The 27,251-nt window shown below is 41.7% G+C and overlaps 1 protein-coding gene across 3 annotated transcripts; it reads right to left on the minus strand.

Moving 5' to 3' along the window:
• Positions 1 to 213: 213 nt before the first annotated feature.
• LOC115138609 (uncharacterized protein FAM241A-like) lies at positions 214 to 8,042 on the minus strand. Of its 3 annotated transcripts, none has more exons than XM_029675648.2 (2): positions 7,831 to 8,042; positions 214 to 5,389 (listed from the first exon to the last, which is right to left on the minus strand). In XM_029675648.2, exons 1-2 carry the CDS (start codon positions 7,954 to 7,956, stop codon positions 4,958 to 4,960), a joined length of 558 nt encoding a protein of 185 aa, XP_029531508.2. In that variant the 5' UTR covers positions 7,957 to 8,042; the 3' UTR covers positions 214 to 4,957. The 3 variants fall into 3 exon arrangements, with proteins under 3 accessions (XP_029531508.2, XP_064881814.1, XP_064881815.1); XM_065025742.1 differs by lacking the exon at positions 7,831 to 8,042 and adding an exon at positions 5,901 to 7,798; XM_065025743.1 differs by lacking the exon at positions 7,831 to 8,042 and adding an exon at positions 5,509 to 5,854.
• Between the last annotated feature and the right edge of the window lie 19,209 nt (positions 8,043 to 27,251).

Below are 27,251 nucleotides of genomic sequence, written 5' to 3' on the forward strand. Positions count from 1 at the left end.
GTATTACCCGGTTCTGACGCTGTTCCATGTCTGTTCCCATTAAATGTTCTACTCACCATACCTGCTTCTCTACTCCAGCGTCGGTCCTTACATTAGCAGTCTTATGGCTTGGGGGTATAAGCTGTCCAGACTTGGTGCATCGGTACCGCTTGCCGTGCGGTTGGTATTTCTCAGAACCACATGTTCATGTGTTGAGAAAATGACACAAAGGAATACTTTTTAAAAACATAACTTTTATCTACATTTTTTAAATTCAAGTTCAATCATTTTGCAAGTATGTATAACATTGTAAAATCTGAATATCACTCAGAAATCTTAATCTTAAAATAAATCAATATAACTAAAAATCAATAATAAAAATGAAGCACGATTATATTAATTCATTGGTATGAGTACGGCACAATCAGTGATCCATGCTATGCCATCCTTTTCTGTCCTGAAAGATTCCTCTGTGGAAGACTTACATTTTACATTCTTAGTCATGTATCACAGTGGGTCCCAAACTGTGGGGCGAGGGGTCGGCAGGGGGAACTCAGTCTGGCTTTCAATTTACTCTTGAAATGTGTAATAGTAGAATGCACAAGCTGCAAAATCGAAATTGGGGAGTGCATCATCAGTTTTCCTCTTGTCATGTCAGTCATGACATACTTTAGAGAGCTATTTACAACTTGTCAGAAATGTCTAGATCAACTGACCCATGTCAGCTAACGATATTTTGCTAGGTTTTTTGCCAATGCTGGAAGGGGGGCCTGAGTGAAAAAGTACCCCTGATTTAGTAGACACTCTTATCCAGAGCAACTTACAGGAACAATTAGGGTTAAGTGCCTTGCTCAAGGGCACAGACAGATTTTTCACCTAGTCGGCTCAGGGATTTGAACCAGCAATCTTTCAGTTACTGGTCCAACGTTCTTAACCGCTAGGCTACCGGCCGCTTGGCTTGACTCTTAACTTGACATACAACATCTTATACTCATACAGTAGCAAAGCATTTACACTCAATTAGTGTACAATTAATGCCAAAAAGGAGAAAACCATATTAACATTTGTTACAAATTTCTCACACATCGTCCAGCTTTTCAATCATCAAGTAATTTACCCAAATTTCAACATTCTTATAACACACAAATTACTGTATATTCTCATTGTTAAAGGAATGCGGGATCTATGTTTACCAAACTGATCAGACATACCTATAGTGAATATGATATATCAATTCAATCCAACAAATTCCCTCTCAATTCACTCTGCAAATCCACATCTGTTTTGCTTTGTGCTCGATCACTCTTAAAAGCCTACTTTGTAGATATTAATAGACATTCCACTTTAAAAAAATCTTGTATATCAACTTGGAACATGCCAAACACCAAAAAGCATTCCACAAAGACTACGGGTATTTTAGTTGGCCACACAAGCTTATAAAATGACCGTTTTTTTCTGAAGTGGATTAATCCAATCCTAACCTAACCTAAAACCTTATGCAGGAAAAACTACTTTAGATCAGCACTTATGGACAATGTTCATTTATCAGTGTTTACTAGGCTACATCCCTGGCTCTTGCACTCAACCAATAGTGCTGCTGAATATTTTCCTAAGAGTGTATGTGATGTGTATGTAGTACTCCACAAGTTAAACAACTATTCTCAAACAGTGAACACTGGGCATGCTTTGCAGTCCTCTGGCTTACAGTAGTATAAGTAGGTGGTCTATCATACATTCTGATGTCTGTAATATTGAATATTTGGACACCCATGACGGAAAGTCATCATCATCATAATCTTCAAACAGTATGATAGTAGCAGTATCTCTCACAAAAGCAGTGATATATTTAGGCCTAGTCAATCTCAACATTGCAATTTGATATAGCCTTTCCTACATTAATTGACAACAAAGAACCACAAGGATAAGTGCTTGTTCGCCATACAGCACTACCTTCCGATTACATTTGGAGTAATTTTTAGAATGACATACCACTCTCAATAGAGTACCACAGTACGAGTCATAATACCCATGAAACCTAGAGTCAAACAGGGAAATGGTTTCAATTGTTTTTCAACCATTTATTTTTCCCATAGGGGATTTTAGAAACACTTCAAATAATGTTTGCGTAGACTTACCATGGTGTGACGTTTTGATAACTGTGTAAATCTCTCTAGGACAAGGTGACTTTTATCAATCTATTAGCCTGGATTTACCCCCAAAATGAAACGCTAATTAGCTGCTAATGTGGCTTTCATAAAGAACTACAAATGCCATGATTATCTGGACGAGAATTCCAAATCAAGGCAAAGGTAAGAATCTCTGAATTAACTATCTAATGTTAGCTAAATGTAGTAATGAATAAATTGGCTACATTTCTTTAAATGGACAATTCTTTGAACCGTCTATTGCAAGTTTTAAATTGACACAATACCTGTTAGCAAAGTTGTCAGCTAGAGAACATTCAGGAGCTTGAAGGGATTTGTAGTTTTGCATGATGTCTCCTTTAATGCTAATAAGCATTTTTTTTTTTTAAATATGAGAGGAAACAGAGCCGAATATATATATTGATAAAAGTCACCTTGTCCGAGAGAGATTTACATGGTTATCAAAATGGCACGTCAGGGTAAACTTACACGAAACACAGCCCTTATTTGAAGTGTTTCATAAAATCCCCTATGGGAAAAATGAATGGAAGAAACACAATTGGAACATTTCCCTGTTTGACCGGTAGGTTTTATGTGTATTTTGACACCTCCACTGAAGGTGCAACATGCATAAATCACGTCATCATTTCCTGATTACAAAAATTCGAATAGTTCACCCAATTTCAGTTTGTGACAAAACAAGCAATGTATAGTGTAGAAAATCATTTGTCCATCTAAAAAATATTGTATTTTCAGCTGGTGAACAAAACCGAAAGTAACGGGAAGCATAGAAATAGAGCACATAACAGATCTACCGCTTCTTAGACTTGCTTTCAAGTTACATATTGCATGCAACTTTAAAAATAGTAGGATTCCTGACAATTTATGTACCATTTTCATTCAAAAGGATAGGCTTGATATAATATAACTCTTTCTACCATTCCCATTTACAAATGTGCAAAAGTTAAACATCCATGCTAGTCATGAGCACTTTTCTCCTTCACAGCAACCACACATTACTTTGAAGTACATGCATATCAAAGGTATATGTTTGAATGCATTTTCAAAGTAGGGGGACAACTCACGTTACTATAGAACCTAATAAACCAGTCAGTGATATGCATTCCAGGTCCTTGTAGGCATGCAGGTGTTAGAATGTTGCTCCCAACTTGCCTTAAAAAAGCAATCTGTCATATGGCCTGATGGTCATTGGTAATTAAAACTAATGCAGCAGAAACAGACCTCTAGATAACCCCAAAATGAAGGATATTTTACTTCATTCTGTTGTTTAACAAAATGGCATATAATGTAAAATGTGAAGCAAAGTAATGTTGCTCTCATGGAATGTCATTCCTTGACCACTACAAATTGTATCATAGAAATACAGTGCTACTTGTATGTGCAAATCTCATGGAATGCACCTTGGAATATGACGGGCCGCTCCTTGATTTAGGCTACAGGTTCTATGATGTTACGAAATATTTGTTTTTCCCCACATAATATAATTCCATGTACACTATAGATATCATCTTACAGATTGCATATTTATTTTTATTTTTTTTACCCCTTTTTCCTCCCCAATTTCGTGGTATCCAATTGTTTTTAGTAGCTACTATCTTGTCTCATCGCTACAACTCCCGTTCAGGCTCGGGAGAGACAAAGGTTGAAAGTCATGCGTCCTCCGATACACAACCCAACCAAGCCGCACTGCTTCTTAACACAGCGCGCATCCAACCCGGAAGCCAGCCGCACCAATGTGTCGGAGGACACCGTGCACCTGGCAACCGGCCCGCCACAGGAGTCGTTGGTGCGCGATGAGACAAGGACATCCCTACCGGCCAAGCCCTCCCTAACCCGGACGACGCTAGGCCAATTGTGCGTCGCCCCACGGACCAGAATCTCTGGTCGCCAGCTGGCGCTGCGCCACACGGGAGGCTTACAGATTGCATATTTAACTGCTCAGTATACTTGAAGCAATGGCTGCATCCAAATAGTTCTGATAGACTTCCTTTCCTTGATTGCTTTCCCTCATGATCAAAAACTTCATAACACTTGAAAATGACATTTACCAGTTAAACTATGCGATACAAAACTAGTTAAGCTATTAGATATATTGCTTTCACTGATCCAGTTCTTTCAATTCAATACTCACACATGTAAGGATATAATGAGACATTGCTTTTGAGTATTGGGGCAAAGTGAGCAAAGTGGTCTGATTTTGAGTTTTAAAAGCTTGAAACCAGGAGATCTGTAGTTAAGAGCAAGGCCCCCATTTCACCTGCCAGCACTCTAAATGTTCCCTCCAGATAAAGTGTAGTTGGCCACTAAGAAGATGAGTATTGACAAACGATCACTGAGTCTAGGAAGCTTTAAAGTGTCAATCAGCAGCTGAAAAATAAAGCATGCTCCCCACCTCCGTTTCAGCACAAAGTGGCGATATGGGGCTGGAGAAATTGAACCATTCTCAAATTCAAAGACAGAGCTAGGGATGCAAGGACTGACCATCCATGATATTAATTTATAGTTTTAACCAGGTTTTTCTATGCTATACAGTGTTTGTTTACAAACATTAAGGTAAAACAAGCTTATATTTTGAGTTCTGATGGGGTACCACAGTTAAACTAAGCTCATGAGGCATAATATTCTTCAAGAATCAATGGGTACATATCATTAATATACAAGTCCAAAAAAGTAAGAAGTAACTGCTGATTGCCCTTTTAATGCAAACAGAACAGACAGCGAGGGAGTTCAAGTCCTTTCATTTGGAGTTCAAGTCCTTTTTATTTGTAGACACCGGAGCTCCCAACTGCCAATCAAACAGGCTGGAGATCGAGTTACTTCTGGATGAAGATGATGACAATGCACAGAGTCCCCACCAGCCCAAGAGCTTGGATGCCCAGGAACCACAGTAGGACCCAGAAAAATATGATGATCACAGGATCCACAACCTTCTCCCCAAAGTACATCTGGGTGAAGCCCGCGCTGCGCAGGCACTTGTTTAGCTGCCCGAAAAGGGTCCCCATCCGCTCGCAGTCATCCACCTGAGGTCTTGTCGTGGGATCGTCAATGAGGGGCCACCTGGCCATGGGGTCACCGGCTGGGCGTGGTCTGGGCCTTGGGTCACCGGAGGGGCGTAGCCTGGCTCTGGGGTCAGCGGTGGGGCGGGGCCTGGTTCCAGGGGCGCCAGAGGGGTGTGACCACCAAGTCCCAGGGTCACCGGGAGGGCCTTGCCATCTAGGTCCAGGTGGTCTGACTCTAGGGTCATCCTGAAAAGACAAGTATGGCTTTTAAATGACACCCCTATTCCCCATACATTGTGCTGCACTACAATTATCCAGTGTTGCATATGGATCTGGTCAAAAGAGGTACACTACATGGAACGTACCATACTTAGGATAGGCATGTGGTTGTGTCATAAGGCTGTGTGACATGCCATTAGGCTGTATGAATGGGTCTCTCATTCCAACAACACATAACTTCTTATCAGCATTATACTGATACATGCTGGAATCATAAGACTGCCCGCCAGCCTTGAAATGTAACTGTTGGTTGTTCAAGTTGCTAGGTGACAGAAACATTGGCCAAAGCATAATAAATGCACTAAAAGTAGCCAGCTACAGTTCATTCAGAAAGTATTCCGACCCCTTTACTTTTTCCACATTGTTATGTTAGACTTATTCTAAAATGTATTAAATTAAATAAAGTCAATCCTCATCAATCTACACACAGGTTTTTAGAAATATTTGCAAATTGATTCAAAATAAAAAACAGAAATACCTTATTTACATAAGTACTCAGACCCTTTGCTATGAGACACGAAATTGAGCTCTGGTGCATCCTATTTCCATTGGTCATCCGTGAGATGTTTCTACAACTTGATTGAAGTCCACCCGTGGTAAATTCAATTGATTGGACATGATTTGGAAAGGCACACCTGTCTATATAACATCCCACAGTTGACAGAGCATGACCATGAGGTTGAAGGAATTGTCTGTAGATCTCTGAAACATGATTGTGTCAAGGCACAGATCTAGGTAAGGGTAACAAAACATATCTGCAGCATTGATGGTCCCAAAGAACACAGTGGCCTCCCTTATTCTTCAAATGGAAGAAGTTTAGAACCTCCAAGACTCTTCCAAGAGCTGGCCACCTGGCCAAACTGAGCAATAGGGGGAGAAGGGCCTTGGTCAGGGAGGTGACCAAGAACCCGATGGTCATTCTGACAGAGCTCCTGAGTTCCTCTATGGAGATGGGAGAAGCTTCCAGAAGGACAAGCATCTCTGCTGCACTCCACCAATCAGGCCTTTATGGTAAAGTAGCCAGACGGAAGCCACTCCTCAGTAAAAGGCACATGACTTCCTGCCTGAAGTTTTCCAAAAGGCATTTAATGGACTCTCGCACCATGAGAAACAAGATTCTCTGGTCTGATGAAACCAAGATTAAACTATTTGGCCTGAATGCCATGCGTCACGTCTGGAGGAAACCTGGAACCCTCCCTACGGTGAAGCGTGGTGGTGGCAGCATCATGCTGTGGGGAGGTTTTTCAGCGGCAGGGACTGTGAGACTGAGTCAGGATTGAGCAAAAGATGAACGGAGCAAAGTACAGAGATCCTTGATGAAAACCTGTTCAGGACCTTAGATGGAGGTGAAGGTACACCTTCCAACAGGACAACAACCCTAAGTACACAACCAAGACAACGCAGGAGTGGCTTCAGGACAAGTCTCTGAATGTCCTTAAGTGGCCCAGCCAGAGCCCGGACATGAACCCAATCAAACATCTCTGGAGAGACATGAAAATTGCTCAGAAAAACAACCTGACAGAGCGTAAGCGGATCTGCAGAGAAGAATGGGAGAAATTCCCCAAATACAGGTGCCAAAAATGGGGTCAAATCATGAGTCAGTGATTTCAGGTCAAAGTAGGAGCTCAAAAACTAAAACGATGTCCTAGTTTCCGATTTGGATGACCTTTCAAAGCGATTTTTCCCAGTTGGAGCTATTTATTTTTTCCCGAGTTCCCAGCTGTCTTGAATGCACTGAATTCGGGAGATTTCCGAGTTCCCAGTTGGTTTGAAACGGCAATAGCTGCCTTATGTAATCTAGTTTTGGAATACATCGGGAAATAAACTTCTGAATCCAACTTTTCTCCAAACCACACCATATTCCTGCTGTGTAAACAGTGGTAGATTTAGTGTTAGGAAGTTTCACGTGAAGTGCGTGGTCTAATCGCAGCCCCAGTTTAACTCGGAGGGAATATGGTGACGACAAGTTAGATTCAGACGCTTATTTGATAGCGATTTACACATTTCACTTTTACGTCTGGTAAGTAGAGTTCTTATATTATACATATCTTCTTATTGACAAGAAAAACAATTGTTGGGATTTAGCCGGCTATATTTAGGTAGGATTATTTTCCGTCGCCAACCGCCAGCACGATGCACAACTATACAGACTCCCGATGTTGTCCCAAAGCTACATGTCAGTATGACGTCAAGGGATTTAGCATGCTAGCTGATTATCCAAGCAATTTAGTAAGCATTTTATGAATCGTCAGTCACCAATTAGCTAACCCTGAAATGTATTCGCTTCGTGCCAGTTCGATGTTTTTTTATATAACTAGTTACAGTTCCACTTGATTTAAAAATTGCACTGCTAGCAACAATAGCTAGTTAACTGCAGCATTAGCTATCTAACGAGGTTAGCTGGCTACCTGGAATGTTTGCCTTGGTGTGTTGGATGGATGATGAGATTGACACCTTCTTCGACTATCTAGCTCCTCAAACTCCCGCCGATGCAGTACCGGCTGATCATTCACAAATTGTGATATGGTGGTCATGTTATTCACGTCGTTATGATTATGTTTATCCGATGAGGTTTAGGAATGAGAACAAAACAATCAAGACTCTCAATGACACTCCCCCCCCCCCGTTGTCACGTGTTAGAATCAACGTCACGGTAAGGGGCGTGTCAACTTCAGCTGTCAGTGTCAAATAGCTGAAATGTCTATATCAAACAACATTTACATGCAATTATTCGATATTAAACTGATTATGGCAGAAGCCGAGTGTCAACATATTACTCTGTTTATCTTAATCGGAGTAAGCATACGCCGATTAAAACAGCTCAGAAAAGCAGGTATCTTTCGAATTATTAGGACATGTAACAAGCTTAACAGTTGAATGCGTTCCAGGGGTGTATTTGATCTGCGCATGTGCTGGCACCGGTAGCGTCATTGCTAGAAGGAATCCAGTTCGACAAATTAACGTAAAAAGTAGTTTTTTATATATTTTTTGCGTTTTAGCTAACCCTAACTATTTTCCTAACCTAAACCTGAGTTTCCTAAACTGCTACGTTAATAATCTTAACCTGCTGCGTAAATTCTCCAAACCTGCTTTGAAAAGTTAATTTGACAAAAGCTGGATCCCTTCTACCCATGACACAGAAGCCTCCCTCTTTTGCACGAGTGAAGTGAGTTCGGAAAAACTGAAAGTATGAGTTTTAGAAATAGTTTTCACATGCTGAGGCTGCATATACATTTGATGTCTTCGCAAAAATAGCATGGTCTGTGGTACAACTTTTTTTTTTTTTTTTTTTTGCCATGTCCATGTAAACCGGTTGAGAGAAATCCTTAGTTTACATGTTTTGCAAATAATATCTATTATATTAATCTGACTATCCACAATAATCGTATTATTTTGTGTGCATGTAGTGCTTCTTTAGAAATGTATTTTTACAGTAGCTCGACTATTTACATTTCAATTAGTATCAAGCAGTAGACACTACAAGGACAAAAGTATGTAGACACATCCAAAATTATGGGCATTAATGAGTTTGTCCCCTTTTTGCTATTATAACAGCCTCTACTCTTCTAGGAAGGCTTTTCACCGGATGTTGGAACATAGCTGCTGGGACTTGCTTCCATTCAGCCGCCAGCATTAGTGAGGTTGGGTACTGATGTTGGGCGATTAGGCCCGCAGTTTGCATTCCAATTCATCCCAAAGGTGTTCAATTGGGTTGAGGTCAGAGATCTGTGCAGGCCAGTCAAGTTCTTCCATACCGATCTCAACAAACCATTTCTGTATGCACCTTGCTTTGTGCACTGGGGCATTGTCGTGCTGTAATCGGAAAGGGCATTTTGTTGTCACAAAGTTGGAAGCACAGAATCATCTGGAATGTCATTGTATGCTGTAGCATTAAGATTTCCCTTCACTGGCAGTGAGGGGCCTAGCCAGAACCATAATAAACAGCCCCTGACCATTATTCTTTCTCCAAATTTTACAGTTGGCACTAAGCATTCGGGCAGGTAGCGTTCTCCTGGCATCGGACAAATCCATATTTGTCCATCGGACTGCTAGATGGTGATGCGTGATTCCTCACTCCAGAGAACGCATTTCCACTGCTCCAGAGTTCAATGGTGGCGAGCGTTACACCACTCCAGCCGACGTTTGGCATTGGGTATGGTAATCTTAGGCTTGTGTGCGGCTGCTCGACCATGGAAACCCATTTCATGAAGCTCCTGACGAATAGTTATTGTGCTGACGTTGCTTCTAGAGGTAGTTTGGAACTCCGTAGTGAGTGTTGCAGCCGTTCTGTGATCTTGTGTGGCCTATCACTTCGCGGCTGAGCCATTGTTGCTCCTAGACTGTTTCCACCTCACAATAAAAGCACTTACAGTTGACCAGAGCAGACAAACTTACTTGTTGGAAAGGTTGCATCCTATGACTGTGCCACGTTGACTGAGCTCACTGAGCATTTCAGTACGGGCCATTCTACTGCCAATGTTTGTCTATGGAGATTGCATGACAGTGTGCTCGATTTTATACATCTATCAGCAACTGGTGTGGCTGAAATGGCTGAATCCACTCATTTGAAGGAGTGTCCACATTTCAAGTGTTAAATGTGTGGGAATAAAGACGCTTGAACGAAAGAAAGTTAGTAACCAAATAAATACTGGACTATGAAAACAAACACACATTTGCAGGACAGAAAAAAACATGACACAGTTGTGTATCAAATATATATCACAAATCATACAGTACCAATCAAAAGTTGACACACCTACTTATTTTTACTATTTTCTTCATTGTAGAATAAAAGTGAAGACATCAAAACTAGGAAATAACACATGGAATCATGTAGTAACAGAAGTGTTAAACAATCAAAATATATTTTGAGTATATTATTTGATTCTTCAAAGTAGCCACCCTTTGCATTGATGGCAGCTTTGCACACTATTGGCATTCTCTCAACCAGCTTCATGAGGTAGTCACCTGGAATGCATTTCAGTTAACAGGTGTGCCTTGTTAAATTGTGGAATTTCTTTCCTTAATGCGTTTGAGCCAATCAGTTGTGTTGTGACAAGGTAGGGGTGGCAAACAGAAGATAGCCCTATTTGGTGAAAGACCAAGTCCATATTATGGTAAGATCATCTCAAATAAGCAAAGAGAAACACCAGTCCATCATTCCTTTTGAAACCATGAAGGTCAATCCAGAACATTGAAAGTTTCTTCAAGTGCAGTTGCAAAAACCATCAAGCACTATGATGAAACTGGCTCTCATGAGGACCGCCACAGGAAAGGAATACCCAGAGTTACCTCTGCTGCAGAGGATAAGTTCATTAGAGTTAACTACACCTCAGAAATGGCAGCCCAAATAAATGCTTCGCATTTCAAGTAACAGACACATCTCAATATCAACTGTTCAGAGGAGACCGCATGAATCAGGCCTTCATGGTAAAATTGCTGCAAAGCAATCACTACTAAAGGACACCAATAATAAGAAGAAGAGACATGCTTGGGCCAAGTAACACGAGCAATGGACATTATAACGGTGGAAATCTGTCCTTTGGTCTGATGAGTCCAAATGTGAGATTTTTGGTTCCAACCGCCGTGTCTTTTAGACGCAGAGTAGGTGAATGGATGATCTCCGCATGTGTGGTTCCCACTGTGAATCATGGAGGAGGTGTGATCGTGTCACAAGCAACACACTGTCAGTGATTTATTTAGAATTCAAGGCACACTTAACCGGCATGGCTACCACAGCATTCTAGAGCGATATGCTATTCCATCTGGTGTGCGCTTAGTGGGATTTTCATTTTGTTTTTCAACAGGACAATGACCCAACACACCTCCCGGCTGCGCAGGGGCTATTTGTCCAAGAAGTAGAGTGATTGCTAATTCTGTACAAACCATCAGTTTCTCATTCACAATTTGACAAGCACTTAATGCCTCGAATTTCTCGGCTGCATCCCCTTTGTGTGGCCGTAATGCTACCTAAAAAGAATCCATGCCCTTCGTGGCCGTTGTGCCCTTGGGCTGTAATATAATAATTACAGCTAAACACCACTATCAAAAGTGACATCAAATGGGATTATGCATGTATTGCTATTATAAAGGTGCATTTTTATGGTGAAATTATCTTCCCCAAACGTCAAGCGCTGCGTATGTATGTCAGTTAGGCTCTACACCTGTTGTAAAGTGGATTAATGTGCTTCATTGTAAGTTATTTAGCCACTTTGTTGTGATACAAACCTTATCAAAACATATAGGCGTATGGACTAGCTACATGAGGTGTGAGACTATGATTTGAAAAAGTTGCAAAAAAAACAAACCATGCCGTTTCTTTCCTTAAACTGGGCATCATTCACAAGTGATATGCTAATATTGTCACCCATCACACTATTCTTGATTTAATCTCGTCTTTACATATACTAAATAATATATGTGTGAAATTTGTTTTGATTTAGAATGGACCTATTATCAGGCACCTGTATCAAAAACAGGGACCGTGGGGGGGAAAATACCTGACATTTATGCACTTAAAAGGGGAATGGAGTACGATTTTCCCATGGTTAATTGTCATGCGAGCCAGGTAGGCTATACTCCTGTTGTGAATATAAATCAAATGTATTTATATAGCCCTTTGTACATCAGCTGATATCTCAAAGTGCTGTACAGAAACCCAGCCTAAAACCCAAACAGCAAGCAATGCAGGTGTAGAAGCACGGTGGCTAGGAAAAACTCCCTAGAAAGGCCAAAACCTAGGAAGAAACTTAGAGAGGAACCAGGCTATGAGGGGTGACCAGTCCTCTTCTGGCTGTGCCGGGTGGAGATTATAACAGAACATGGCCAAGATGTTCAAATGTTCATAAATGACCAGCATGGTCAAATAATAACAATCACAGTAGTTGTCGAGGGTGCAGCAAGTCAGCACCTCAGGAGTAAATGTCAGTTGGCTTTTCATAGCCAATCATTTAGAGTATCTCTACCACTCCTGCTGTCTCTAGAGAGTTGAAAACAGCAGGTCTGGGACAGGTAGCACATCCGGTGAACAGGTCAAGGTTCCATAGCCGCAGGCAGAACAGTTGAAACTGGAGCAGCAGCACGGCCAGGTGGACTGGGGACAGCAAGGAGTCATCATGCCGGGTAGTCCTGAGGCATGGTCCTAGGGCTCAGGTCCTCTGCGAGAAAGAGAGAATTGGAGAGAGCATACTTAAATTCACACAGGACACCGGATAAGACAGGAGAAGTACTCCAGATATAACAAACTGACCCTAGCCCCCCGACACAAACTACTGCAGCATAAATACTGGAGGCTGAGACCGGAGGGGTCAGGAGACACTGTGGCCCTATACGATGAGACCCCCGGACAGGGCCAAACAGGAAGGATATAACCCCACCCACTTTGACAAAGCACAGCCTCCACACCACTAGAGGGATATCTTAAACCACCAACGTACCATCCTGAGACGAGGCCGAGTATAGCCCACAAAGATCTCCGCCACGGCACAACCCAAGGGGGGGCGCCAACCCAGACAGGAAGATCACGTAAGTGACTCAACCCACTCAAGTGACGTACCCCTCCTAGGGACGGCATGAAAGGGTGCCAGTGACTCAGCCCCTGTAATAGGGTTAGAGGCAGAGCACCCCAGTGGAAAGAGGGGAACCGGCCAGGCAGAGACAGCAAGGGCGGTTTGTTGCTCCAGAGCCTTTCCGTTCACCTTCACACTCCTGGGCCAGACTACACTCAATCATATGACCAACTGAAGAGATGAGTCTTCAGTAAAGACTTAAAGGTTGAGACTGAGTTTGCGTCTCTCACATGGGTAGGCAGACCATTCAATAAAAATGGAGCTCTATAGGAGAAAGCCCTGCCTCCAGCTGTTTGCTTAGAAATTGTAGGGACAATTAGGAGGCCTGCGTCTTGTGACCGTAGCGTACGTGAAGGTATGTACGGCAGGACCAAATCAGAGAGATAGGTAGGAGCAAGCCCATGTAATGCTTTGTAGGTTAGCAGTAAAACCTTGAAATCAGCCCTTGCCTTGACAGGAAGCCAGTGTAGGGAGGCTAGCACTGGAGTAATATGATATTTTTTTGGTTCTAGTCAGGATTCTAGCATCCGTATTTAGCACTAACTGAAGTTTATTTAGTGCTTTATCCGGGTAGCCAGAAAGTAGAGCATTGCAGTAGTCTAACCTTGAAGTATCAAAAGCATGGATACATTTTTCTGCATCATTTTTGGACAGAAAGTTTCTGATTTTTGCAATGTTATGTAGATGGAAAAAAGCTGTCCTTGAAACGGTCTTGATATGTTCGTCAAAAGAGAGATCAGGGTCCAGAGTAACGCCGAGGTCCTTCAGTTTTATTTGAGACGACTGTACAACCATTAAGATTAATTGTCAGATTCAACAGAATATCTCTTTGTTTCTTGGGACCTAGAACAAGCATGTCTGTTTTGTCTGAGTTTAAAAGTAGAAAGTTTGCAGCCATCCACTTCCTTATGTCTGAAACACAGATTTCTAGCGAGGGCAATTTTGGGGCTTCACTATGTTTCATTGAAATGTACAGCTGTGTGTCATCCGCATAGCAGTGAAAGTTACTATTATGTTTTCGAATGACATCCCCAAGAGGTAAAATATATAGTGAAAACAATAGTGGTCCTAAAACGGAACCTTGAGGAACACTGAAATTTACAGTTGATTTGTCAGAGGACAAACCATTCACAGAGACAAACTGATATTTTTCTGACAGATAAGATCTAAACCAGGTCAGAACTTGTCTGTGTAGACCAATTTGGGTTTCCAATCTCTCCAAAAGAATGTGGTGATCGATGGATTCAAAAGCAGCACTAAGGTCTAGGAGCACGAGGACAGATGCAGAGCCTCGGTCTGATGCCATTAAAAGGTAATTTACCACCTTCACAAGTGCAGTCTCAGTGCTATGATGGAGTCTAAAACCAGACTGAAGCATTTCGTATACATTGTTTTTCTTCAGGAAGGCAGTGAGTTACTGCGCAACAGCCTTTTCTAAAATATTTGAGAGGAATGGAAGATTCGGTATAGGCCGATAGTTTTTTATATTTTCTGGGTCAAGGTTTGGCTTTTTCAAGAGGCTTTGTTACTGCCACTTTTAGTGATTTTGGTACACATCCGGTGGATAGAGAGCCATTTATTATGTTCAACATAGGAGGCCCAAGCACAGGAAGCAGCTCTTTCAGTAGTTTAGTTGGAATAGGGTCCAGTATGCAGATTGACGGTTTAGAGGCCATGATTATTTTCATCATTGTGTCAAGAGATATAGTACTAAAACACTTGAGTGTCTCTCTTGATTCTTGTTCCTGGTAGAGTTGTGCAGACTCAGGACAACAGAGCTTTGAAGGAATACGCAGATTTAAAGAGGAGTCCATAATTTGCTTTCTAATAATCATGATCTTTTCCTCAAAGAAGTTCATGAATTTATTACTGCTGAAGTGAAAGCCATCCTCACTTGGGGAATGCTGCTTTTTAGTTATCTTTGCAACTGCAATTGTTCTTATTTTGCTCAATTATGTTGGAAAAATAGGATGATCGAGCAGCAGTAAGGGCTCTTCGATACTGCACGGTACTGTCTTTCCAAGCTAGTCGGAAGACTTCCAGTTTGGTGTGGCGCCATTTCCGTTCCAATTTTCTGGAAGCTTGCTTCAGAGCTCGGGTATTTTCTGTATATTCCCGGGGAGCTAATTTCTTATGAGAAATGTTTTTAATTTTTAGGGGTGCAACTGCATCTAGGGTATTGTGCAAGGTTAAATTGAGTTCCTCAGTTAGGTGGTTAACTGATTTTTGTCCTCTGACGTCCTTGGGTAGGCAGAGGGAGTCTGGAAGGGCATCAAGGAATATTTGTGTTGTCTGTGAATTTATAGCACGACTTTTGATGCTCCTTGGTTGGGGTCTGAGCAGATTATTTGTTGCAATTGCAAACGTAATAAAATGGTGGTCCAATAGTCCAGGATTATGAGGAAAAACATTGAGATCCACAACATTTATTCCATGGGACAAAAATAGGTCCAGAAGGTTTAGAAGAGTTAGTAGTCTACTGTCACTGACTGACAGTGAGTAGGTCCAGAGACATGTTGGACAAAACCCACTGAGTTGATGATTGCTCCAAAAGCCTTTTGGAGTGGGCCTGTGGACTTTTCCATGTGAATATTAAAGTCACCAAAAATTTGAATATTATCTGCTATGACTACAATATAAGCAATGTGCTTAATATTAGGAATGTTGATAAATAAATATAGTAGGCCTAGGCTATAGAAATCTGATGGATCCTCTTTTTAATAAAGGCCGTCACTGTTTTCTCACGCAATTGTATAGCCTATAGAAATGTTGTGCAACATAAACTCATGTGCTCTCATGAAGTGTGACATTGCATTGATGTCGGAGTGATTAGAGGGACAATAGAGTGCTGAGTATCAGGCAGTTAGCAAGTTTGGTAGACTACTGGTAACCATCAGCAGCATCAGAGCTGGGAGAAGCCTAATTACCGTGACTAAACGGTCATCATGGAATTTGACGGCCGTCATGACTCATGACCGCCAGTGTGGCAATAATATGGTCACCGTAACAGCCCTATCTGCAACACTAGCCTTAGAATTACTTAGTGTAAAAATGTGTTTTCATACCATCTTTCGCTCACCTCTCCCTGATGGCGCTGTGTGAATTACGATTGAATGGGAATCTTCTCGCCTGTAAGGGGCTTAGGGACATGCCGCATCTGCGCACTCTGGGACTGCACAATAACCGTCTCGTCAGCCTCCATGCCCACACTGCCCTCTTTCTTCCCAACGCCACCTACCTGGACCTGTCCAGCAACAACTGACCACTCTGCCCTCAGAGCTGCTGGACCTCTGGCTGCCTCCCCCACGGCAAGCTGGCTGGCCACACTCAGAGAAAAGTGTTGGGTATGGTTCACTAATAGTAATGTTATTGTTCTGTACATCCGAAATTGAGAAATGCTCAGATCTCAAACTTTCAAGTAAAACTTGCATGTGTTATAGGAACATGTTCCCCATTTCACTTCTTTTCAAAACTAGGCCAAACGGCCTCGCTTTTCTCTGTCTCCATGACAATGTGTGGCAGTGCGACTTCCAGATCTCCATGCTGCTGGCCCACTCCAAATCCCAGGGGATCCCTGTGGTTATGATGGACCAGCTCCTGACCTGTAGCCATAGCGGAGGGTCTGCCTCCCAGCTGGGGGCTTCCCTCATAGAAGCTGACCTGTTGCAGTACCAGAGGCCCTCTATTCAGCCCTCAGCCACCCCGGTCACCTTCCACTGGGCAGCAACGTGATGCTCTTCTCACCTCCGCTTCCCACCTGGACTAAAGCAGCTGGAACCTCCATATACAACACAGGTAAATACCCAGCAAACATGACCCTACTGGCCTCATGTGGGTATTAGCCTGACATGGGCAAGCCCACAACACACCCAAAACAGTCTAGCCTACAACAAGCCCACACCGAGCCCAACACGGGCCAGCCCACACCGAGCCCAACACTGGCCAGCCCACACCGAGCCCAACACTGGCCAGCCCACACCAAGCTCAGCTACGTTATAATGTAGAGGCGGTGGCTCATGTGAATATTTGGAGGCGTAGTTTACAAATGACCCCATGTTCTAAGCTAAAAAGAATGCAAGATTTTAAAAAATGTAACACCATTCAAAACAATGAGGATTCAGAACTTTAAAGCCAGTTATCTTGGAATCAGCTTTTTTCAGATAGAACCTTAGTTTTAAGTTAAAGTTATTTTTGTGCAATTGTTAGAGTGTAATTCAAGTGTCCTGTTGTGTGATATCAACAAATCTATCTTGCCAATGATGAAGTCTGTAAAATTACTTAGATTAGATAAGGCTGTGTGACATAAGATCACATTTTAAGTTACATAATAATATGTATATAACCAGGTTTCCTTCTAACCATTTCTACCTGACTCATGAAAAAAGTCACGAATGGGCTGATGGAAACAGGAAATGCCGGTACAATTTTATAAATTGGCAGTGGAAATGCCTTTATGCCCGAATATTAATATAACCATCATATCAAAGTAAACTTGGAGTCACGCAATGAATGGTGTGTGGTCCTCCCACTACGACTTAGGAAAGCATGCAGTATTGTGTATTAGGCTATAGATTAAATAAGTTATGGACTTCACAGGATCTGGTGACATGAGGATCGATGGTTGATTGTCGTTTGACAAATATTATATTATCCATAATAATCTCATGTAGACCAGCCTACCCGTACTGTATCTGCAAGCTGTTGGCTTAAGCCCACGTGCCAAGACCAGAGTAGGAACATTTGCTATTTAGTGTTAGAGTTGAAAATGTGTTGGCAACACATTGAACTTCAGAATTTTATTAGGTATATAAAAACTACATTTTGTGTGCCCTACATCACACACTAATTTTAACTACAACTAGTCAGTTTGGTGGAAACACACCACTAATTTTCTTTGTGGATTTTAGAATATTTACATGAAAATCTGTCGCCAATTGGATGGAAACCTAGCTAGTGATAGTAAAAACTTTGGTGTTCTGATACAATGTACCCGAAAGGGGGGGCTTAATTTAGGCGACATGAGGGCTGCCCTTGGGGACACCTGCCTTGGGGCCAATGTGGAGCCAATGAGCAAATGAGGGGAGGACAGCTCATAATGGCTTGAATGGAGTGGTATCAAACACATAAAAACCACGTGTTTGATACCATTCCGTTCCAGCCATTATGCAGGAATCTCCACGGTTGGAATCCAATGGTCCATCATCAGCCTAAATGGACTTTCGTACAAGGATGCAGGAGAATATCGGTGCCAGGCACGGAACATGGCGGGAATAGCAGAGGTCCCCATTAGACTTAGGGTGGTGGGGGTGAAGCCTGTGCCCCCTTCCGTAAAGAACAAGACCCGCAAATCTATTTCTAGGTCCTCATCCAAAAGAAAACCTCTCCCACAAAAGCTGAAATGGCCACAGAATATTACTTCAATCTCCAGCCCAAAGATGACTCTTCTGAACCTCAAGTATGTCACAACCCCTCACTTCAACAAACAAGACCCAGAGTGTCAAAATGTCCTCGGTCCCCGCCCCCCTGAAAAAAAAAAAAGAAGTAATTGTTCCTCACCACAGAAGTACATACCCAAACGCAAAAAGACCTCAGCCCCAAAGTCAGAGAACCTCAGATATCTGTCAATAGTATACCCACCTTGCCAGAAAAGTCTACCACTCCATTGTCTTCATCAACAATCAACCCTTTAAAAGAAGATGATCATTGGCCAGCAGAAGGTGCCCCAGAGACATGTAGTGTAAGATACTGTAATGCTCTTTGAGTGACAACGATTACAATGGGGGGTGTGATGTATTCTTTCATGTTTTCTCTTTTTTTTTCCAGATCTGTTTCTTTTAACGTCTTTAGAGAGATTGAAGGTGAGAGAATGTGTATCACCCACTTATCTGTGAAAGCTCTGATTAGAAGGACAGATGTTCCAACAAGGTGAACGTTTTGAATCTCATAACACTTCACTTTTTCAACATTTAGTTGTTACAGCCTGAAATTAAATTGATTACATTGAGATTGTGTCACTGGCCTACACACAATACCTCAATGTCAAAGTGGATTTATGCTTAACTTTTTTTATTTTTTATTTACAAATCAATTAAAATGAAAAGCTGAAATGTTTTGAATCAATAAGTAGTCAAGTTCAGGAGTAAAAATGTGCTAAATCAGTTGCATAATAAATTGCATGCACTCACTCTGATCACAAGTGTTTAACATTATTTTTGACTGACTACCTAATCTCTGTACCCCACAGATACAGTTATCTATAAGGTCCTTCAGTTGCGTAGTGAATTTCAAACACGGGTTCAACCACAAAGACCAGGGAGGTTATCCAATGCCTCGCAAAGGGCACCTATTGGTAGATGGGTAAAAAAAAAGAAAAAGCAGACATTGAATATCCCTTTGAGCATTATTAATTATACTTTGGATGGTGTATCAATAGTCACTACAAATATATAGGCATCCTTCCTAACTTCGTTGCCGGAGAGGAAGGAAACTGCTCAGGGATTCACCACGAGGCCAATGGTGTCTTTCAAACAGAGTTTATTGGCTGTGATTAGAAGAACTTAGGGTGGATCACTCTTCATATTTTCAAGCATGGTGGTGGCTACATCATGTTATGGGTATTCTTGTCATCGGCAAGGACTAGGGAGTTTTTGGGAGATAAAAAGAAACCAAAATAGAGCTAAGCACAGGCAAACTCCTATAGCACAATCGGGTTCAGTCTGCTTTCCAACAGACACTTACCAAGACGACATTGAATGTTCCTGAGTGGCCGAGTTACAGTTTAAACTTAAATCGTCTTGAAAATGTCTGTCTAGCAATGATCAACAAGCAACTTGTCAGAGCTTGAAGAATTTAAAAGAATAATGTTCAAAGATTGTATAATCCAGGTGTGCAAAGCTCTTAGACTTGCCCAGAAAGACTCACAGGTTGTATCACTGCCAAAGATGACTCTAAAATGTATTGACCAGTGCTTAATTTGAGCCGGGACCTCTCCGAAATGTATTTGGCTGGATCCAGTACCTTTCATGGCATGAGAAATAATTGTCACTTTTTGCAAAATAATAAAAGCGATCAAAGTTAATTTGAGTTGCCTCATGGTTAATTCTCCTGCCCCCACAAAATGTTTTGGTGAAAAAGTAGATTGGGCCTAATATTCTAAAAGTTGATTTGGGTTGGACCGACCCTGGTTTATGTTTTTTGCAACATTGTAAGCTATGTTTGAGACCAACGCTTGGCCGTGGCTGTGTGAGATGCACGCCAGTATCTCACATAACTAGAATGAGATTCACTTTCTATGATCTCTCGTCCTCTCTGCTCGGATAGAGCTTGCAACTCATCTCTACGGCGTTGCACTTCATAATTTATTTTCTTATAGAAGCATAGCCGCGTGAAGGGTTCTGAAGGAGCTGCAGCACCCCTGAAACATTGTCTGTTCAGAAATAAATTTAAATGATTCAGAATAGCCTACTACACTCTGAGAAGGCCTATAATTTAGCTACAGTGGATCAATAGCTTCTTTTAGAAATTAGCCTAGCTGTGGATTGTAGCCCAATAACAAGGAATAGGAAAAGTCCCCAAATTGTCATACTTGAGTAAAAGTAAAAATACGTTGAGAAAATGACTCAAGTGAAAGTCACCCAGTAAAATCTGTCTTGAGGTAAAAGTATTTGGTTTTAAATATACTTAATTATTACAAGTAAATGTAATTGCTAAAATACACAAGGATTAAAAGTATAAACCATTTCAAATTCCTTATTCAGCAAACCAGACGGCACCATTTTCTTATTTTGTTTAATTTATGTATAGCCAGGGGCACGCCTCATCACTCAGACACAGACATCATTTACAAATATTAAGCGTGTGTTTAGTGAGTCTGCCAGATCAGAGGCAGTAGGGATGACCGGGATGTTGTCTTGAAGTGAGTGAATTACACCATTTTCCTGTCCTGCTTAGCATTCAAAATGTAACTACTTTTGGGTGTCAGGGAAAATGTATGGAGTAAAAACCATAATATTCTTTAGGAATGTAGTGAAGTAAAAGTTTAAAAAAATATATAGTAAAGTACAGAAACCCTCCAAACCACTTAACTTCTCTATGGTAGGGGGTAGCATTTGGAATTTTGGATGAAAACCGTGCCCAAATTTAACTGCCTTCTACTCAGGCCCAGAAGATAGGATATGCATATAATTGGTAGATTTGGATCGAAAACACTCGAACGTTTCCAAAACTGTTAAAATAGTGTCTGTGAGTATAACAGAACTGATTTGGCAGGCAAAAACCAGAGAAAAATCCATTCAGTAAGTAGGATGCCATTACAGTATCCATTGACTTAGGACTCAATTTGCAGTTCCTGAGCCTTCCACTAATGTCAACAGTCTTTTTAGAAATTGTTTCAGGCTTGTATTCTGAAAAATGAGGGAGTAAGAGCAGTCTGAATGAGTGGACCCTGCAGTGTCGGAGAGCTTTTTCATGCGAGACCGAGAGTGCCTTTCTTGTTTATTTCACCTTTGTTTAACCAGGTAAGCAAGTTGAGAAGTTCTCATTCACAATTGCGACCTGGCCGTTTACCTTTTATATTGACAACATTATTGTCCGGTTTAAATATTATCGATTATTTAGGCTAAAAACAACCTGAGGATTGAATATGAACATCGTTTGACATGTTTCTATGAATTTTACGGATACAATTTGGATTTTTTTGTCTGCCTGTTGTGACAGCGTTTGAGCCTGTGGATTACTGAAGAAAACGCGTGAACAAAACGGAGGTTTTTGGATATAAAGAGAGACTATCGAACAAAAGGAACATTTATTGAATAAATGGATGTCTTCTGAGTGCAACCATATGAAGATCATCAAAGGTAAGTGATTAATTGTATCACTATTTCTGACTTGTGTAACTCTTCTACTTGGCTGGTTAATGTTTGTAATGATTTGTCTGTCTACTGGGCGATGTTCTCAAATAATCATAAGGTATGCTTTCACCGTAAAGCATTTTAAAAATCTGACACCGTGGTTGGATTCACAAGAAGTTAATCTTTAAACCTATGTAAAATCGTTGTATCTTTTCTGAATTTTTATGAGTATTTCTGTATTTGAATTTGGCGCTCTGCAATCTCACTGGATGTTGGCCAGGTGGGACGCTATCGTCCCACATACCCTAGAGAAGTTAAGTAGTACTTTAAAGTATTTTTACTTAAGTACTTTACACCACTGGGAATAGCCTACACATGGCAAATCTGTCAGTGAAAAAACAGCATGCCGAGGAAACAGGCCTTTCGCAATATTTCAAATACAAATCTAGGGTAAACACAGGTTTGAAAGCAAATGGCTACTGTTGAAAAGTGAAGACTATGCAGTAGGCTACCAAAATATTTGATCAACTTCCAAATATTGTTTTGCAAAACAGTGAGGGAGCTGCGCATCATTGGGTGAGTCAATGAAACTGGAAAGCATTTTTAGGACTATAATTACAATATGTGTCTCCACACACCTAAGCCTAGGCTATTGATGGATTTAAGACGAGGTCTTTGTTTTAATTGATATCGGTAAGTAAAAGTAGCCTGCCATTTCAAAAATTTGTGCTCTATTAAAAAATATTCTGTCAGTCTCCAGTCAGAGTGTTGGACTAGTAACCGGAAGGTTGCAAGTTCAGACCCCCGAGCTGACAAGGTACAAATCTGTCGTTCTGCCCCTGAACAGGCAGTTAACCCACTGTTCCTAGGCCATCATTGAAAATAAGAATTTGTTCTTAACTGACTTGCCTAGTTAAATAAAGGTAAAATAAAATAAAAATGTAAAATGACATAGAATTTCATGAAATGCATTTTTAAAAGGACACGTTTTTCCCCGACCCTAGGAAACAAAAACTGTTCCCCACGTGTGTCTCTACTGTGTCTCTACTCTACTGCTGTATGCCACTACGCAAATGTAATATTTTGTATGTCATTTTCAAGAAATTAACCATGTTTTCACTTTGTTATTATGGGATATTGTGTGTAGATGGGTGTGGGAAGAAATCAACTTAATCCATTTTAATTGAGGCTGTAACACAACAAAATGTAGAACAAGTCAAGGGGTATGAATACTTTCTGAAGGCACTGTATATATTCATGCCAACATCTATTTGTTCCAGCTAAAGCCAAAGGATACCATTAATACATCTTAGCTCAGAATGTTCTGTGATTGTCCAGTGTGTCTCAGTAGACCATAGGATCCTCTGGGGTTCATGGCAACTCAGAGGTCCCGGCACTGTTTATCCAGTCCGATTGAATTGTGGCCATTTGAGACAGTAAGACCTTTGTTTTACTCCACACAAACAGTTATAGTTTCACAAGTTTGCTGGGTAGCTTTGGTCATGTTTACCCAACTGTTCCTAAAGTTGAAGTATTCCATTAGGGGCTGTGGCTTGCCATTTTGTTATTGTTCTATTTATGGATCTATGTACTGTGTGAGAGAGCAAATATGAGAATAACTTATTTGAATTTGTTTTAATGCCTGTAAAAAAACTACTTGAACATGTAATTCTCTAGTCTACAGTTGGTATTTTTCTGCTGGAGTTAGGCCTAGCTGTTATGTGTTTTGTTTGTTTGCTGGAGTGAGCTGTTTGATTAGATTTAAACCTGTTCATACAAAATGCCAGAGAATCACATTTTATTTGTCACATTCGTCAAAAATACAACGGGTATAGACTTAACCGTGAAATGCTTGCTTACGAGCCCTTCCCAATGATGCAGAGTTACTATTTTATCTTTTTTTATTATAATTTTAAGACGAGGAATAAAATACACAACAATGGAGCTATATACAGGGAGTATCAGTGCCAGATCAATTTTCAGTTATTTGAGATGCAGTACATTCAGAAAGTATTCAGACCTGTTCAATTTTCCACATTTTGTTACGTTACAGCCTTATTCTGTAATGGATTACCTTTTTTTTTTCATCTACACACGACACAGCAAAAAACGTTTTTTAGAATATTTAGCAAATGTATTAAAAAAAAAAAAAAACTGAAATATCACATTTACATAAATATTCAGACCCTTTGCATGAGACTCAAAATTGAGCTTAGATGTTTCTACAACTTGATTGGACTCCACCTGTGGTAAATTAAAATGATTGAACATGATTTGGAAAGGCACATCTATCTATAAGGTCGCACAGTTGACAGTGAATGTCAGAGAAATAAACAAGCCGTGAGGTTGAAGGAATTGTCCGAAGAGCTCAGAGAAAATCGGGGGAGAAGGGCTTTGGTCAGGGAGGTGACAAAGAACACGATATTCACTCTGTCAGAGTTCTAAAGTTCCTCTGTGGAGATGAGAGAACCTTCCAGAAAGACAACCATCTCTGCAGCACTCCACCAATCAGGCCTTTATGGTATCGTGGCCAGACGGAAGCCACTCCCCAGTAAAAGGCACATGTCAGCCCGCTTGGAGTTTGCCAAAAGGCACCTAAAAGACTCTCAGACCATGAGAAACAAGATTCTCTGGTCTGATGAAACCAAGATTGAACTCTTTGGCCTGAATGCCAAGCGTCACGTCTGAAGGAACCCTGGCACCATCCCTGCAGTGAATCATGGAGGTGGCAGCAGCATGCTGTGGGGAGGTTTTTCAGTGGCAGGGACTGGGATACTAGTCAGGATTGAGGGAAAGATGAACGGAGCAATGTACAGAGAGATCCTTGATGAAAACGTGCTCCAGAGCACTCAGGACCTCAGACTGGGGCGACGGTTCACCTTCCAACAGGACAATGACCCTAAGCACACAGCCAAGACAGCACAGGAGTGGCTTCGGGATAAGTCTCTGTTCTTGAGTGGCCAAGCCAAACCCCGGACTTGAACCTAATCGAACATCTGTGGAGAGATTTGAAAATATTTGTGCAGTGATGCTCCCCATCCAACCTGACAGCGCTTGATAGGATCTGCAGAAAAGAAGGGGAGAAACTCCCCAAGTACAGGTGTGCCAAACTTGTAGCGTCATATACCCAAGAAGACTCAAGGCTGTAATCGCTGCTAAAGGTGCTTCAACAAAGTACTGCGTAAAGGGTCCGAATGCTTATCTAAATGTATTATTTCATTTTTTTAAATACATTTTGAAAAAAAATCTAAACCTTTGTTTGCTTTGTCATTATGGGGTATTGTGTGTAGATTGAGGGGGAAAGAAACTATTTCATGAATCTATTTTTGAATAAGGCTGTAACGTAACAAAATGTGTAAAAATTCAAGGGGTCTGAATACTTTCCGAATGCACTGTATGTACATGAAGGCAGGGTTAAGGTACTAGGCATCAGGATAGATAATGATTTAGTGGTTGAATGCGTGAGAGTGTTTGTGTGTGTTTTCTTGTGAATGTGCATAGAGTCAGTGCAAGTTAGGATCAGTGCAGATAATTGATGGTTATCCAAACTAACTATTTAGGAGTCAGAAGCTGTATCAAAGACTGTTGGTCTGAGAGCCGAAACTTTGGTACCGTTTGCTGGAAAGTAGCAGAGTGAACGCTCTATGGCTGGAGGCTGTGGCATTTTTTTTGGCCCTTCCTCTGACACTGCCTGATTTAGAAGTCCTGGATGGCAGGGAGCTCAGCCCCAATGATGCACTAGGCTGTCCGCGCCACCTTCTGTAGCGCTTTACGGTCGAGGGTGGTGTATTTGCCATACCAAGAGGTGGCGCAGTCAGTCAAGATGCTCGCGATGGTGCAGCTGTAGACCTTTTGAGGATATGAGGGCCCATGCCAAATCTTTCAAGCCTCTTGAGGGGCAAGAGGTGCCATCGTGCCTTCACGACTGTGCAGGTGTGTATGTGGACCATGTTAACTCCTTAGTGATGTGGACGCCAAGGAACCTAAAGCTCTCAACCTGCTCCACTACAGCTCCATCTATGTGGATGGGGGTGTGCTCTTCCCTCTTTTCCCTGTAGTCCAGCTCCTTGGTCTTACTGACGTTGAGGGAGAGGTCATTGTCATGGCACCACACTGCCAAGTTTCTGACCTCCCTGTAGGTTGTCTCACCGCCGTAGTTTCGCCAGCAAACTTGATGGTGTTGGAGTCGTGTGTGTGTGTGTGGCCACGCAGTCGTGGGTGAACAGGGAGTACAGGATGGTACTAAGCACACACCCTTGAGGGGCCCCCGTGTTGAGGGTTAGCTTTAGATTTCCCATCAGGAAATCCAGGATCCAGTATCGGAGGGAGGTGTTCAGTCCCAGGTTGGTGATGAGTTTGCAGGGGACTATGGTGTTGAACGCTGAGCTGTAGTCTATGAACAGCATTCTCACAGTTATTTCCCCTCTTGTCCAGGTGGGAGAGGGCACTGTGAAAAGCAATTGAGATTGCATCATCTGTGGATCTGCTCGCACAGTATGCGAATTGGAGTGGGTCCAGGGTGTCTGGGATGATGGTGTTGATGTGTGTTATGACCAGCCTTTTTTAAAGCACATCATTACAGATGTGAGTGATCGCAGGGAGAATCATTTAGTCAGGTTACCTTGGAGTTCTTGGGAACAGGAACAATGGTGGGCAGCTTAAAACATGTTGGGATCACAGCCATCCGGAACAACAGGGGCTTTCACCCAAGACTCATTGTTGTATTCCTCGAAGTGAGCATAGAAGGATTTTAGCTCGTTTGGGAGTTCTGCATCACACTTATGATGAGCTTCGCAGCTGGTGTAATAGGATTCCACCTTCCTACTATATTTTCCTTTTGCATTTTCGATGTCTCGTCGGCGGTCGTAGCAGGCTTTCTTGTATGTATCTGTGTCCCGCCTTGTAAGTGGTAGCTCTAGCCTTTAGCCCAGCACGGATATTGAATTTAGATACGTTCTTATAGTCACTCTGGGGACGACATCTATGCACTTATTGATGAAGCCCGTGACTGATGTGGTAAACTTCTCAATGCTATTGGATGAATCCTGGAACATATCCCAGTCTGTACTAGCAAAACAGTCTTGTAGCCTCACTTCTACTTCATTGGACCACTTCCGTATTGAGCTGGTACTTCCTGTTTGAGTTGTTTGTTTGTAAACAGGAAGCAGGAGAATAGAGTTATTCTAGATTTACAGAAGGGAGGATGGCTGAGGGCCTTTTTTATATACGCTTCTGTGGTTAGAATGAAAGTGGTCTAGGGTTTTAGCACCCCTAGTGGCGCAGGAGACGTGTTTTTAAAAGTGAGGTAGAATCTTCCCCCACCAGAAACGCACCCTCTGGGGGAGAGAGACAAACCCAACTGAAACATGATTTTGGCTTCCCTGTTGTTGATTAACAGGGAATGATAGATGT

Source organism: Oncorhynchus nerka, linkage group LG12, assembly GCF_034236695.1.
Source record: "Oncorhynchus nerka isolate Pitt River linkage group LG12, Oner_Uvic_2.0, whole genome shotgun sequence".
NCBI lineage: Eukaryota > Metazoa > Chordata > Actinopteri > Salmoniformes > Salmonidae > Oncorhynchus > Oncorhynchus nerka.

Coding starts and splice junctions, on each gene's coding strand:
- LOC115138609 (XM_029675648.2), bottom strand. CDS start 7,956: ATGACCACCATATCACAATTTGTGAATGATCAGCCGGTACTGCATCGG. Junction 5,390..7,830: donor CACCAAGGCAAACATTCCAG/GTAGCCAGCTAA, acceptor TTGTCTTTTCAG/GATGACCCTAGAGTCAGACC.